We start from the raw sequence: 14,728 nt of genomic DNA, 5'->3' as shown, positions 1-14,728 counted from the left end.
CATAAAACAATTGAACTGAACTGAATTAAACTGAACTGAAATGAATACTGATATGTGAGAGTAAAAGTATTGTCCAGAGCTTGACTGAATTCAACATAATCGAATTGAATTGAACTAAAAAGAAGTTGGAGAAAACCGGCCTTGGTGTCCAAGATCCGGCATCTCCCACTTATCAAACTCCCCGATTCGAAAGGAGATCTCTATTATATAAAGCAACACATGGGGACACCAAAAAATAAAATAAAAAAGAATAAAAGAAATAAAATAGAGAGATAACTAACTGTGTCATTTGAATGAAAAAGGGGGGAAAGTTGGAAATTTAAACTAAATATCAATTTTTTGAGAAAACAAAATATAAAGACAGTTTTTCTACCCAATTATTTTATTTTCTACTTCATATGTTATTATCCTATCACACATTATCGCGCGCATAGCGTGCATGTAAGACTAGTAACGATATAGCCGAACAACTCTTTCCTAATTGCGGGGGTATTCTAATTCTTCACCCAAAATCAACACAACTTTTACTCCACTGTAATCAGATAAAACGATGGCGCACGCAAAAGGTGCGGTAGAAGTGGCGAAGACCGTCGTTGAAGTAGCGGAACTTGCGTGGTCTGCCGCCGAACTCCTCCACCACAAGAACCACAATTCCGATGAATCCGCCGCCGAAGATGTTGAAGATCTTCGTAGAGAGAACAAGCGTTTGAAGGAATTACTAGAGCAGAATTTGAAGCTTCTTCAGAATATTTCTTCTTCTCCTTGTTTTCTCAAAGATTGCCCTTCCGATGTATGTTCTTAAATAACTTTCATTTTTGTTTCTGTGTTTGTTTGATTTGTGTGATTGATGGTTTTGGGAAGAAGACAATTGGGTTTGATGTGGGTTGTTATTTAATTTCACGTGGGATTGGTGATTTGGGATGATTGCCCTCCTGATGTATGTTCTTAACTTTGATTACTCTTTCTAGGTTTGTTTGATTTGTGAATGCAATTAGTGAGTTGGGGAAAACAATTGGGTTTTATGTGGATTGTGATTTATTTTGAGTCTTGTAATTTTAGTAAGGAAACGAGTAATTAGGGCTAAAGTTGTTGGAATTTAGGAGGGAAAAGGTAGAGTGACAGACTATTTGGCTTATTGGGGAAATTTATCTGTGGAAGATTATTTTTTTTGGGAATTTCAGAAGGTGGTGATTAATGATTGAAAGAAAAGTTGATATTACCTCTTTGAATTATTAGGGTTTGAAAGATTATAATTAACAACAACGACAACAACAACAACAACAAAGTCTTAATCCCAATATGATTTGGGGTCCGCTAATTGTTTTATATATTGGAGGTATGGAGAAAAACAAATGTCAAAAAAGAAATTGAAGATTTGAGGAAACTTTAAGGATCAAACATAAAAGTCATTAAAATGGTGAAAAAAATAAAATTGGATGATATGTATGTTCTGCAATATGTGTGTTTCTATTCTGGGAAGTTCGGTTTGGTCAAGATTTTTGTATCAGTCAGCGTGATTTTGTATGATTAAGAAGGAAGGATTGAACATGATAAGTCTTTGTGATCAGTATGACACTATGACTGTATCAGAATGTGCTTTGGTTGATTTGAGTATTTTGTTCTGTGAATGCAGCTGCACGAACGCCTTGTAGCGGCTGTAGATTCTAAACACTTCTTGACTCAACTCCAATCTATGCGTGATGGAATTGCAAAGGAGTTTCCTTTTAAAGAGCCTACAGGTATGCTGGTCATTTGTACTTGGAATTGTAATTTGTACAATGAGAAGGGATCTTATTGATTTCCCACCTTAAGTCCTGATATTGGCCGTCTATGGGGGGCTTTTTTATCATTCAGGAGAAGACTTGGAAGCTGTTGAAATTCTAATCAATGTTGACCAAGAAGAACCCAGTTGGTGGGTGTGGGTCACTGAATCTATGGTTCCTGGAACCACTGAGGAACGCAGTGGTATAGATGACGAAAATTATGTTGTAATATGTGAGGAACATGTGGTGGATGGTGTTGCTAATTTTATTGCTCGATGCATCGTGTCTAATCCAAAGTTGCAGAAATTGACTCCCGAGCAACTACAGAAAAGTAAGTTTATGCTGGCTTTTAGACCTTAATTATTTTCGTAGAATTATTTATCTCTAGTTTATGGTATCATTATTTGATGAAGTAAATCTCTTAAGTAGTTGGCCACCAGTAGAATTTCCTATTCCATCAAGTTTGTTCTCAACGCATTGTGTGTCCCAAAGAATTGATCTTATGTGTCTTCATTGAATCAATAGCAATGGTTTTAAGTTGTCTAGCTGATGATAGTTTTGAAGAATCCTCAAGGGTGGGGGGAAGAGCCACTAAAGCCTTTTCAAGTTCTAATTAACTTATTTTATTGAAATAACTGGGCAATTTAAGTTTCCTGATTGTGACATAAGCTGCCATTTAGGTTTGTAAAAGCTTTTACATATATGGGCTGGCTTTTCATTTAGGATATGGTAAGCCTCATCCAGATTTGGTTCACATATTCGAGTTATCCCCTTGAAAATGAAATGCATTTTAAGTGCCGAGCTTGTGGATTTTGCTTCATGTATATGATGTGATTTGGATTTTTCTATAAAAAACCCCACCGTGGATAGAATAATGATCAGCCTTATATGCATGGGATGTGTGCGAAAACATATAAAAAGTTGAATTAATTGCGTAATCTATACTAATATATTAAAAGGCGTGCATAAGTCAGAAACGGTGCCACGTGGCGCTCTCCCTAAGGGAGTTTACTCCATGCAATCCACAACAATAAAAAAAATTAGAAATTGCATAGTGTAAGGTTTGATCCCGGAACCTCAAGAACATACACTAAAGTCTTAACCACTAGACCAAATAATAATTAGTGTTATCATCTTAAATTATAATATTAATAAATGAAAATTTTTCTTACCCGGGGCGTAGCCCGTGCCTAATAACTAGTTACATCTAATAACTTGAAATAATATGTAAGCAAATTGTTCACAGGTTTTTGTTAAGGAAAAAAAAATGATATCACCTATCTCTAGAAAAACCTTGATAGTGCAACAATGTAACAAAAATAAAGTATATAAACGTGTAAGATGGTGTTTTTAACTTGTTTAAATTGCTTCCATTGTGCTTGTGTAACCACGTCCACATGCATTCCTCCGCCTAATCGACCTACAACACATGACTAACATTATAAGATAAACATAAACAATTGCCTTTTTTTTTTAAATACAATTTGTTTAAAAATTAAAAGATTATATGTAATAGCTGGATATTATGATAAAGTACTAATTTTATGTCAGTAGTTAAGCATCCCAAACGTGTTGTGCAAGGTCATTTAGTATTGTAACTCCTAAAGTACCACTTGTGTCACATATAGTAAGTCGGAATAATAACCTCTTTAATAAAATAAGATATCAATTTCATAAAATATTGGGTGTTCAAGAATATATCTCTATTCTATATGTGAAGAGGGGTAGGACACCAAAATATTAAATCCCCAATTCAACCCTTACTAAAATAATCAAATTACAACAATTTTGTAAGAAAAAAAAAAGAAAATCGAGGCAGTTTACCGGCAGTTTCAAAACTAAATTGTATCTCACTTTTCTCCCCAACTAAATGACTCTAACTTCCCACGGTCCATGACAGTTACAAAAATCTTGCCTTCCCAATTCTTCCTCCTATCTCCTCTTCCACTACACTCATTCATCCATCCATCATTTTCGATTTCTCATATTAAAAAATATCAAAAGAAATTCAAAGAATAATCCAGAAAGGGCTAATTTTACTTCTTATTTTTCAAAAAGAGAGAAAACTTCTTCCATAGTCTAAACACAAACAGTTTTTATATGTATTTTGCACCTTTTTTAGGATTTTTGGAAATTTATCTGGTGATTTTTCGTGTACAATCATTTAGTTTATGGGTTTTAATCAACTTAATTGAATTTGATGGTGGTATTGGGAATTTTTTTCTGTTTCGTTTGCTTTTGATGTACCTGGGTAAATTTGAGGATAATAGTTAAAGTGTAGAGGAGAGAGAAATATTGATTTTTTTTTGGAAATGTACGTGGTTTCCCTTGCGAAAGTCGTACGAGGATTTTCCCAAAGTGATAGAAGCAGATATTTAGCATGCTAATACTATGTAAGTCCTATTAATCACAACATTTTCTTAATTTTTTCTTGATAATTTCACTTTATTTATATTTTTTTTTGTCTACTTAGTTCTTAGTTTTGGGGGGTTTTGAGGAGAAATCTCTTATTTTCACTTTAAGACTTTCTCTATCTAGAGTTGTGATTTTACGTTGATGTTAGAATTGTTGTTGATTGTATATTTCTCAATGGGTTTATTTGTTTAGATTTTATATGATTGCTGGTTAGAGTAATATTAGGATGGGAAACACAAATTTCAATTCATCTGCTTTTCATCTTCTCCAATTGTGTAGCTGGGGCCTTGGGCCGGGTGAGATTTGTGGGGGTGTCGAAGGGAGGAGAGAGAGGCTGAGAAAAGGGGGTGGAAGGCTAGGGGATTGACTTTAGAGAGAGAAAATGGGTAGAAGATAATAATGAAGCAACAAAAGGAAGTTCAGATGCAGCTGCAGCAGCGACTATAATTTGCACAAACATTATAAAAGTAGAAAATACATATAGATTGTTGGTACAATTGTATTCTAACGACTAAGGCCAGAGTCTTCTCCATTTTTAAATTTATAAATTGGGCTGATTTTAATTTTGGAATAAATAAATAAATATAGGACATTTATATCTTGGTAAAACTTGCACTATATTAATCGGTTTCTTAAAATTAGACATGTTGAGATATTTTTGTCAATATTAGAATAATGATAGATTTTTTTTTTAAAGGTAAGATTAAGGGAGCTCACTTGAGGGGCCAAATGAGTCTTATGAGGTCTGATACCTAGACTTTAGGGATATAAAATGCGAAGTGATACCACAACTCTACCACCTCTAACCTCGGAATAATGATAGACTATATCGGGGTCATGTAATCTCCTGTAATTGATGTAATCTAATTAGTTTAAAGTATATTGTATTTTGAATAATTTTAAAGTTTTATTCTAAAAAGATTATTTACGTTGTCTATTTTAAAGTCAAAACAATTTCATTTCGAAAAAAAGTCAAAAATAATTTAGGCACGTCAAGTATTGATTTTATTTGTAATAGATTATTTAATAAATATCTTTCTCTTTTAAATTGAAAATGTGAAATATCATTTGTCATAATCAGAGCATCGAACTTGGACTACAAATTGAATTAGGTTACAAAAGAAAAAAACAAAGATCCATAAAAAGCGACCAAAAACCTTTAAATTTTCAATTATAAATATATAGGTACATATATGTATTATTATTTTGAGTGAGGTTGAGGTCTTTTAAATTGAAAATGTGAAATATCATTTGTCATAATCAGAGCATCGAACTTGGACTACAAATTGAATTAGGTTACAAAAGAAAAAACAAAGATCCATAAAAAGCGACCAAAAACCTTTAAATTTTCAATTATAAATATATAGGTACATATATGTATTATTATTTTGAGTGAGGTTGAGGTGGTGGAGTAGTGACGTCGTTTCCCACCTCATATCCCTGATGTGTAGGGATCAAAATTCTTGGTGGGACTCATTTGAGGATTTTCCCTTATCCCCCTCAAGTGAGTCCCCTTCATCTTACCTTAAACAAATTTATTATTATTTTGAGTAGTAATAATATAACAATAGCATATTAAATAGCTAAAGTACAGACTCTATAGGTACATATAGGTATTATTATTTTGTGTAGTAATAATATAACAATAGCATATTAAGTAGCTTAAGTACAGACTGTTGCTTCACCATGCTTCACTATATCAAATGTTTATTTACTTTCTTTATTATTACATATTATTGACGAAAATTTGTAAATAATTTCTTTTGCAAATTATTGCTATATGTAAATACGAAATTGATTTCGCCAGATAATGATTTCGCACGCATCGCGTGCATATAATACTAGTATATATATATATATATATATATATATATAATATATATATATATATATATATATATATATATATTCAGGAATGGTTACAACATTCATAAGATTGCAAGATCGATACCTAGTAACTCCTTTGAGAATGGAAACTTTTTTGAGACAACAATTACATGCTTCATGTATGCAATTATCAATATGTTCAACATGACATGCATAGGGAACAATTAGACAATATTATACCTGTAATATGAAGCAAAGTTATCCATTCATGTATATCGTTTATAATTTTTTTCAAAAATAAAAATCAAGGGTAGAATTATTTACTCTTCTCACGACATGAAATGTAGTTACTTGGATTTGGGAGCATTAAATATAGTAATAGATGATTGTAATGAGGATGTAGTTCAATGAACCATGGAATCCTTTTCTTTGCCAATTTCTCTTATTCATTTATATAACTTTAAGAACGTTTTTGAATAAAAAAAGTAATTTAGATTATACTTTATATATAGTTAACTCATGCATACTAAGTAGATAAGGTAGTAGTAAGTTCATTTCTTAGGTTAACATAATTCCTGGTGTGATATTCTGATTGTAGGAAATACATAGAAAAATTATCACATATTAATAATATTCTCATTAATATAAATTAAAAATACATGTGCCGAATAATACGTATAGTTAGATGGTGTACAATATGATCTCTTTACATGTAACCACACGCAACGATAATAAGACAAATATCATTTTGATTAAGGTTGTCATTAGTAAGGAACGTGCACAAAATCTTTCCAAACCTTGTAACTAGCCAAATACGGGTAGAAACGATAATGTTAATACAATTGTTTGTTGAATGAATATGATTACGGCAAGTAAATAAGAATTACTTGTTTCAGGCTCAAAACATATAAAAATTAATCTCATTGCATTTGAAAATGATAAAAAAATTCTAATAAAAAATTTGTGTTTTTCAAGATAAGTATTCCAAAAATGGTAAGAAAACACCCGCTGAGTACGGTTGACATGAATATGCAACCGTTGCAAAGAAACTAAATTATAGTAAATGTAAGTATTGGAATGTCATCATCCAGTGGCGGAGCCAGGATTCTCAAAGTGGGGGGACAAAATTCGACCGTCAAACATTCGGAAAAAAATATGTAAAAAAAAAAACAATACACCATAAATTGTTTAATACTTAATGTTTTACATTCAAATTTCCAAAATGCTTATAGTCTTACAATCTAAGAAAAATGACAAAAAAAAAATTAAAATAAAAATTACAACTTCATCCTTCGGGTCTTCATATTTTGAAAGTGATCAATGATTTTTTCATCGGGAACTTGTAAGAACACCTCCTTCTCAATAAAAGTTACCAAACAATCATTCATAAATTGATCGCCCATGCTATTTCGCAACTTATTTTTGACACATGTCATTGCGGAAAACACCCTTTCAACACTCGCCGTAGCAATGGGAAGAATCAACATCAACTTGATGAGCAAATATTCAAGTGGAAAATTCTCATGCCTCTTTGTTTCAACAAGCATCATGGAAAGAGAATTAAGATCTTGCAAACCACAAAATCTTTCATCACTTAGCATATTATCCATGAATACATCAAGTTGAAGTTCAAGAGCCATCACATCAACACTAGAAAATTCTTCGGGATAAAAAGAGGCAAGTTTGAAAATCTTTTCTTTGTCAAAGGAAGAGAAATTACCTTTGGGACTTAGGCAAGCCATGCATGTAAGTAGCTCCATGTTCCTCTCATTAAATCGATTATCAACTTGAAGATGCAAATCAATCACTTCCAAAAAAATTCCAACTCGAAAATGATGTAGATTTGTTGCTTGTTCAACAAAACGCCTTGATCTTCCTTTGGGGAACATAAAGAGCATCCATGTTAGGTACTTCAACTTTGTGCTTAGTTGAAAATGAAGTAACTTTGTGTAAGAGTATCTCCCATCCTTGTTCCTTCATTTTTTGCAACACATTTTTTGTGGAATTAACAAGTCCCATGGCATTCACAATATCTTGCTCTTTTTTTTGCAAAGCAACACACAAATCATTTGTGTACCCAAGTATAGTCTAACATCAAATGAGCCATAAAAATAAAATCAAATGACTCCAATGAGCCTAAAACAATTTGAGCTTTGAACTTGTCTTCCGACGAACCATGTTTCCCAATATACACAAGTACCTCAACAATAGAAGGAAACAAGTTGATGATATTTAAAATACACTTGAAATGAGACCCCCAACGCGTATCTTTGGGCCTTTTCAAACCAAGTTCTTGATTCAAACCTTTTCCACTATCAATTTCCCCAACCTCTAATGCTTAAGCTACATGTTGAGCTTGGCTTTGTCGAAGCATGTCCCTTCTTTTACAAGAAACCCCAATCACATTGTAACAAGTTTGCAAGTATCTCAAATAACCAACCACAAGTATCATTTTTTTTAGCAACGGCTACTAGTATAAGTTGGAGTTGATGAGCAAAACAATGTATGTAGTAGGCTCTCGGAGTATCGTTCATGATTAAAGTCTTAAGACCATTTACTTCACCTCTCATGTTGCTTGCACCATCATAACCTTGTCCTTTTATCATAGATGGACTCAAAGAATGCTCCACAAGTAAAGACATAATGACATTTTTAAGAGACGAAGCGGTAGTATCGCTAACATGAACAATACCCAAAAATCTCTCCATAATCTTACCACTATCACGATGCACAAAACGCAAAAGAAGAGCAAGTTGTTCTTTTTGAGACACATCACTTGATTCATCGGCCAATATAGCAAAATAATCATCACCAAACTCTTATATTATGCATTTAGTGGTTTCTTTTGCACAACAAGTAATAATGTCCTTTTGAATCGGAGGAGAAGTCATTTGACAATTCTTATGAGCATTTTCTAATGTATGTTTTTTCACTTCTTCAACCCTTTCCCCTAACCATCTCAAAAGCTCAAGAAAATTACCCTTATTATAAGACTCATCACTCTCATCATGTCCGCGAAATGCCAACCCTTGGCGCAAATGAAATCGTAAACAACTCAAAGATGCTTTCAAACGAATATGATATTCCTTTTTTGTCACCTCACTTACATTGTCAAACACATTCACAATTGAAGTCTTTTTTCCATCTCTTAAATTCACGTACTTTTCATAAGCAAGATTATGAACACTTTTTATTCCACCAACATGCTTCTCAAATCTTTCCGGTTTATTCCATGCCCTAAACCCTCCATCAACAAATGCATCACCCCTCATATTAATTTCGACATCATTCTTGAACAAGTAGCACACAAAGCAAAATGCGGCATCTTTATCAATGCTATATTCAAGCCAATCCCATTTCTTGAACCAATTAACACTAAAACGACGTAAACCGGAAACCGATCTTTGAGGAAAGTCATGAGTTTTTGGTTGACATGGTTTTTTAAGAATATAAGCTCTCCTCACCGCATTTCTTTGATTTGAGGGATAACTCATTATGTTCATTCTTTTTCCCGGATCATGAGGAAGTAATTTAACATCATATACTAAGTCTTCTTCTTCCTCCTCCTCCTCCTCCTCTAATGGTACATTACTAGTATTTGAACCACCAACATCCATATCAACATCATGAGTTTGAGGAGAGGTAAATGAAGGAGATTCATTTTGAGGTGTTTCACTATGAGCGGGTGAAGAAGTTTCTTGAGATTTCATTCTTTTAAAGAGAAATTGTCGAAGATCGGGTTGTTTTCCCTTAGCCTTGGACTTGTTAGAATTAGGTGGATGTGAATCACAATCACTTGACATTTCCTATTAAATTGATAAACCTTAATCAATTACATATCAAAGTATTCCTCTTCAAACAATCAAACCGAAATCCACATTCCACAATCACAAATTAACATTTTACAATCAACAAATCAATCAACAACCATAAATCCACATTCCACAATCACAAATTAACATTTTACAAATATCATAATTCAGTAATTCACAACTAAACAATGTAAATTGTAAATTTAAAGTATTACCTTAAAAAAAACTTAAACTAAAACTTAGGGTTAGTTAAGATTTTAAGAAAACTTACAAACTGATTTATGCTTGGCCGTGCGTGAATCGGGAGTTGGAGGCCGGCGAGTCGGTGAGTCAGCGGTGGGTGGCCGTGCGTCGGTGCGTGAATCTCCAGCGAGAGTTCGCAATTCGCTTGAATCGCTAAATCTCCGGTGGGTGGCCTTCTTCTACTGTTCGATAGTTCGAGTCTTCACTTTTTCGCGTCGGCGTGAATCTCCGCCTTCTCCGGTCGACAGTGGACCGTCGACCGTCGGTACGCCGTCGACAACTTAGGGTTTCTACTTTCTCTTTCTTCCTCAAAGACTCAATCTCTCTCTCTCCTCTTAAGCGCTTCTTTTTTTTCTTTCAAAAATTTCACGCGTTCCACTCTCCAACCTGACTGCAACGTGTTTTTTTTTTCAATTTTTTTTTTTTTTTTTTTTTTTTTTAAAGTGGGGGGACATCTGTCCCCATGTCCCCCATCATCCTTTTCACGTATACATTTGTTTTCACCACTATTATCAATTGTTTCCAGTTTGGGACAATTTCTCTCATCAGCATGACTACCTTTATATAAATGAATCCATTTTCGAATCTTTCTATGAAGTTTTTTCAACATGGGACGAAAATATAGTGCATTTGATGCCCACCACACTATAAAAAACCCCCAAAAAATCAATGTTCATAGAAAAATAAATTAATTAAAACTTTCAATTCTTACATTTACCTCGGCAGAAAACATTTTCTAGATTTGCTTAGTTGTTCCTCGTAGAGTGTAATTGAACACATTGTAATTACGGACTAATCGAGTTAGTACATCGTGTCGACGTACCACAAGTTAAAATAGGTAAATCTTAGAATATAGGTAAATGATATGATGTACTAGCTTGATTAGTTTGTAATTACAAAGTGTTCAATTACACTCATCGAGAACAACTAAACAAATCTAAGAAATGTTTTTTTGTCAAGTTAAATGTTAGAATTCTAATCATTTTTGAATAATTTACTTTTCTATGATTTTTCATTTCTTTTGGGTTTTTGATAGGGTGGTGGGCTGTACTAATTTTTCGTTCCATGTTGAAAATTTCGTTGGAAGGTTCCAAGATGGATCCATTTATGTACTCCGTGGTATACAAGTAGTCTCGTGCTGATGAGAAAATTGTCCCTTACCGAAAACAAATGTTAATGACAGAGGAAACAAATGTTATACGTGAAAAAGATGATGATATTGGAATACCTACATTTACTACAATTTATTTGTTATACAACGGTCGCATATTAATGTCAACCATATTGATAGTCTTTGATAAATTTTTTTACCATTTTTTGAATACATACCGATCTTGTAAAAAACAATTTTTTAATTAAATTTTTTTATTAACTTTAGATGCAATGGGATTAGTTCTGTATGTTTCGCCAATTGAATATGCCGGAGGAAATTCAGTCATAGAGAACTAATAGTAATGGATATGACGTATTCCCCTTTTTAAACAAGTAATTCTTGTTTATCTACGGTAATTATATTCATTTAACACACAATTGTCTTAATACTATTGTTTTCGCCTGTACTTAGGACACTTATGGTGAGCACTTTGGAACGAATTCCGGCAAGTTAATATTTTTCTTATTATTGTTGCATGTGGTTTACATGTAAAAGATCCTAGAGTACACCATCTAAATATATGTATTACAGGCACATGCATTTCTTTATTTATATTTAGACAATATTATTAATATGTGATTATTGTTCTCTGTATTCTTATAAACAGGTGCATATCTACTTAGTATGCATAAGTTAACTATATCCATTTATAATTAAATTACTTTTTTTATTCAAAACCTTTTTTAAAATCTGTAGATATGAATCAAAGAAAATGGTTTCGTTGAACTACATTTTCATTACAATAATTTATTGCTATTTCTAATGCTTCTCGGATGCGATTAGATACTAATCATGCCGTGAGATGAGTATAAAATTCAACCCTTGATTTTTATTTTTGAAAAATTATAGGCGATGTGCATGAATGGATAACTTTGCTTCCTCTTTCCGGTACAATATTGTGAATTTATTACCTATGTATGTCATGTTGAAGATTTCATATTTGAAGATGTAGCTATTGTCTTTTCATTTTTCAAGGAGTTCCTAAATGTCAATCTTATAAATGTTGTAAACCTTCCAAGATATGAATATCAAACAATATATGCTTGAGCACCTGATATCTTATTTTACTAACAAGGTATCACTTTGACTTGCTATATTTGACAAACTAAATGACGTTGCACAACGCGTTTTGGAATGTGTAGCTACCGACATAAAATTAGTACTTTGGTAGGTTCTCCATCAATTAATCTAAAAGAAAAAGGACAGTTGTTTACGTTTGTTCGCCAATGTACTCACTCGAATCTTGGAAAAAGTATTCTCAAATTTTGGACACAAAGAGTTTTTGTGGGTCTTACCTCTACGAGAACATTTTTATGATGTTGGTTATATCATTATATGCTACAAATGGATTGGACGGAGAAGTGGATGTGGTTAGGCAAGCACAATGAAAGGAAACTAAACAAGTGAAAAACACTATGTCACACGTCTAGTTTCTTTCTTTTTATTACATTGCTTTATTAATAATGAATTTTTAAATATAGATGATGTCATATTTTTCCTTGTGAAATTTTGTGAACAATTTTTCTGAAGCATTTGATTTAATTTCCTATATGTTTTTAATGCTTGCATATAAGGTTAGTAGCAATGAGGTAAACTCTTCCGTAGAACAAGATGTCAACTCTTCTTTGTAAGGTATTTGTCAGTCTAATAAGGAAACATAGGATCATATGGGTACTGAGGTGTCCGATTTACATTATTTTTGCTGTTGTGTTTTACACCTTGACTACTCCTTGTGAAGCGTATGCAGTATTGACTCGTGGCTTTGATCATTGCAGCTGTGACAGGTTCACTTGATGGAATGAATAAGGTTGAGAGGATGTTGAGTATATGGCATGCTGGGAAGCTGTTCTATGCCCTTTCTACTTGGGGACTCGCTCTAGCAGGGTCAGTTGACTTCCAAACAAAAAACTCTTCCTACCTTTTCCTTAAAATGTTGGAAAGTGAACATGATAACCTTCCTTTCCCCTTCCACTATCGATTTTTCCCTCCCTATCTTTGATGGTTTACTATGTGACTTGACAAGGTGATCAATGGACACTGTTAAACATATCTAAGATATGGTTTGTGCTTACAAGTTACAACTCTTAAATTTAATTAAATAACTAATACATAAATAACAAAAAAAAAATAACTTTTCTAAATTGTTATACATTACTAGTCACCTACTTTGTTGCACAAAAAAGGATGCAATATATATGTTATTTTTCTTGGGGTTTCCAAAGTTCTATTTATAAACATATATCCTGAATAATACCCTGAGCCCCCAAACCTTTTTGTAGCTGCTTGGTGCTTTCTGTTAGGCTTTTGCGTTATAAGTAGCCAATGAAGAAGTTGTTTGATATGCCTCTCTTCTCTCTTCATCAATCTATGCTTCCCTTTTCGTACTTATTTTCAGTTTTCACCGTATCATATACAATTACCTGACTCTCCCACCTATGGTACAGTCGGGAGATATAGGTGTGCGCAGCCTTAATTATATTTAACTAGATAGGCTATTGACTGGCCTTTTCTACTGCCAAAGAAAAAAAATCAATGCCAAGATAATTAGCAAGTCATTTTCGTAGACAAGCTGAAATTGTGCGTTGCTTGAAATATGGAAGAGTCTTGTGCTACCATCAATGTCAATGGAGCCTCAACCCTAAAGTCGCTTTTTGTGTCTTTTGAATTTTATCTGTTGTGGAGAGATGTTGATGAGGAGCAACGGGGGATTGTTTGAAATATTTTGTGCTCCTGTATCCCTTGCGCAACTTTTTTTACAATCGTTTGAATTGTAGGATATTGGTACTAACTCTGGCTTGAATGACATTATTGAAGTAATTTGGAGAAGCAAAAAAAAAAGCTTGTAGCTTTGAGCTAACAGATGCAAATCATGCCATTCTTGTTTCTCACATATATATTCACTTGTGCAGGTTGTACCAAAGTCGTGCTGTGCTGAAACTTGCTGCCCAGGGTGTACACCATACTTCTAAACTTGTACTGAAGTCCTTATGATTCTATGAAGATTAACGTCACATCTTAAACTAGTGTGTTTATTTGTTTTTGTTCACTAATCAAAATGTAAATAGTTGTAAATAACATTGATATGGTGTTGTCATGTTATTCTCTTTGAAAACTTGGATGCACTTTGTTTATCTGATATAACTTTGTTATCTAAGATCTATGAAGATTACCGACATATCTTCTTAAACTAGTGTGTTTCTTTGTTTTGTTCACTAATCAAAATGTACATAGTTGTAATTACCATTGATATGATTTCGTTACGTTATTCTCTTTGGAACACTTCTATGCACTTTGTGTTTTTAATAGTATAACTTTGAAATCGAAGATCGTGTTCATGTTGTCAAAGTCTTTTTTTCTTAGCAAAGCTTTCTAGCAGAATGTTGTAAATTGGAAGATGTCCATCAGGTGATTTATTTTGTTTCCTCATCACATGGAGATCTTAAAATCTAGGCCAAAAAGTAACTATTAAGTGTCATAGTGTACTCCAATGTTAACAGCAAACAGAATGTGGATAA

The 14,728-nt window shown here is 33.2% G+C and overlaps 1 protein-coding gene across 1 annotated transcript; it reads left to right on the top strand.

Moving 5' to 3' along the window:
* Window positions 1-452: 452 nt before the first annotated feature.
* On the top strand, window positions 453-14,537 carry LOC104891108 (uncharacterized). The gene is made up of 5 exons (XM_010676760.3): window positions 453-790; window positions 1,634-1,739; window positions 1,855-2,094; window positions 12,989-13,097; window positions 14,123-14,537. Exons 1-5 carry the CDS (start codon window positions 551-553, stop codon window positions 14,202-14,204), a joined length of 777 nt encoding a protein of 258 aa, XP_010675062.1. The 5' UTR covers window positions 453-550; the 3' UTR covers window positions 14,205-14,537.
* Window positions 14,538-14,728: the final 191 nt, after the last annotated feature.

The sequence above is a fragment of the Beta vulgaris genome, chromosome 1, assembly GCF_026745355.1.
Source record: "Beta vulgaris subsp. vulgaris cultivar EL10 chromosome 1, EL10.2, whole genome shotgun sequence".
Lineage (NCBI taxonomy): Eukaryota > Viridiplantae > Streptophyta > Magnoliopsida > Caryophyllales > Amaranthaceae > Beta > Beta vulgaris.
The sequence above is the reverse complement of the archived record's forward strand: the minus strand, read 5'-3'. Positions and strand labels throughout refer to the sequence as shown.

Coding starts and splice junctions, on each gene's coding strand:
- LOC104891108 (XM_010676760.3), top strand. CDS start 551: ATGGCGCACGCAAAAGGTGCGGTAGAAGTGGCGAAGACCGTCGTTGAA. Junction 1,740..1,854: donor TCCTTTTAAAGAGCCTACAG/GTATGCTGGTCA, acceptor TTTATCATTCAG/GAGAAGACTTGGAAGCTGTT. Junction 13,098..14,122: donor TGGGGACTCGCTCTAGCAGG/GTCAGTTGACTT, acceptor TCACTTGTGCAG/GTTGTACCAAAGTCGTGCTG.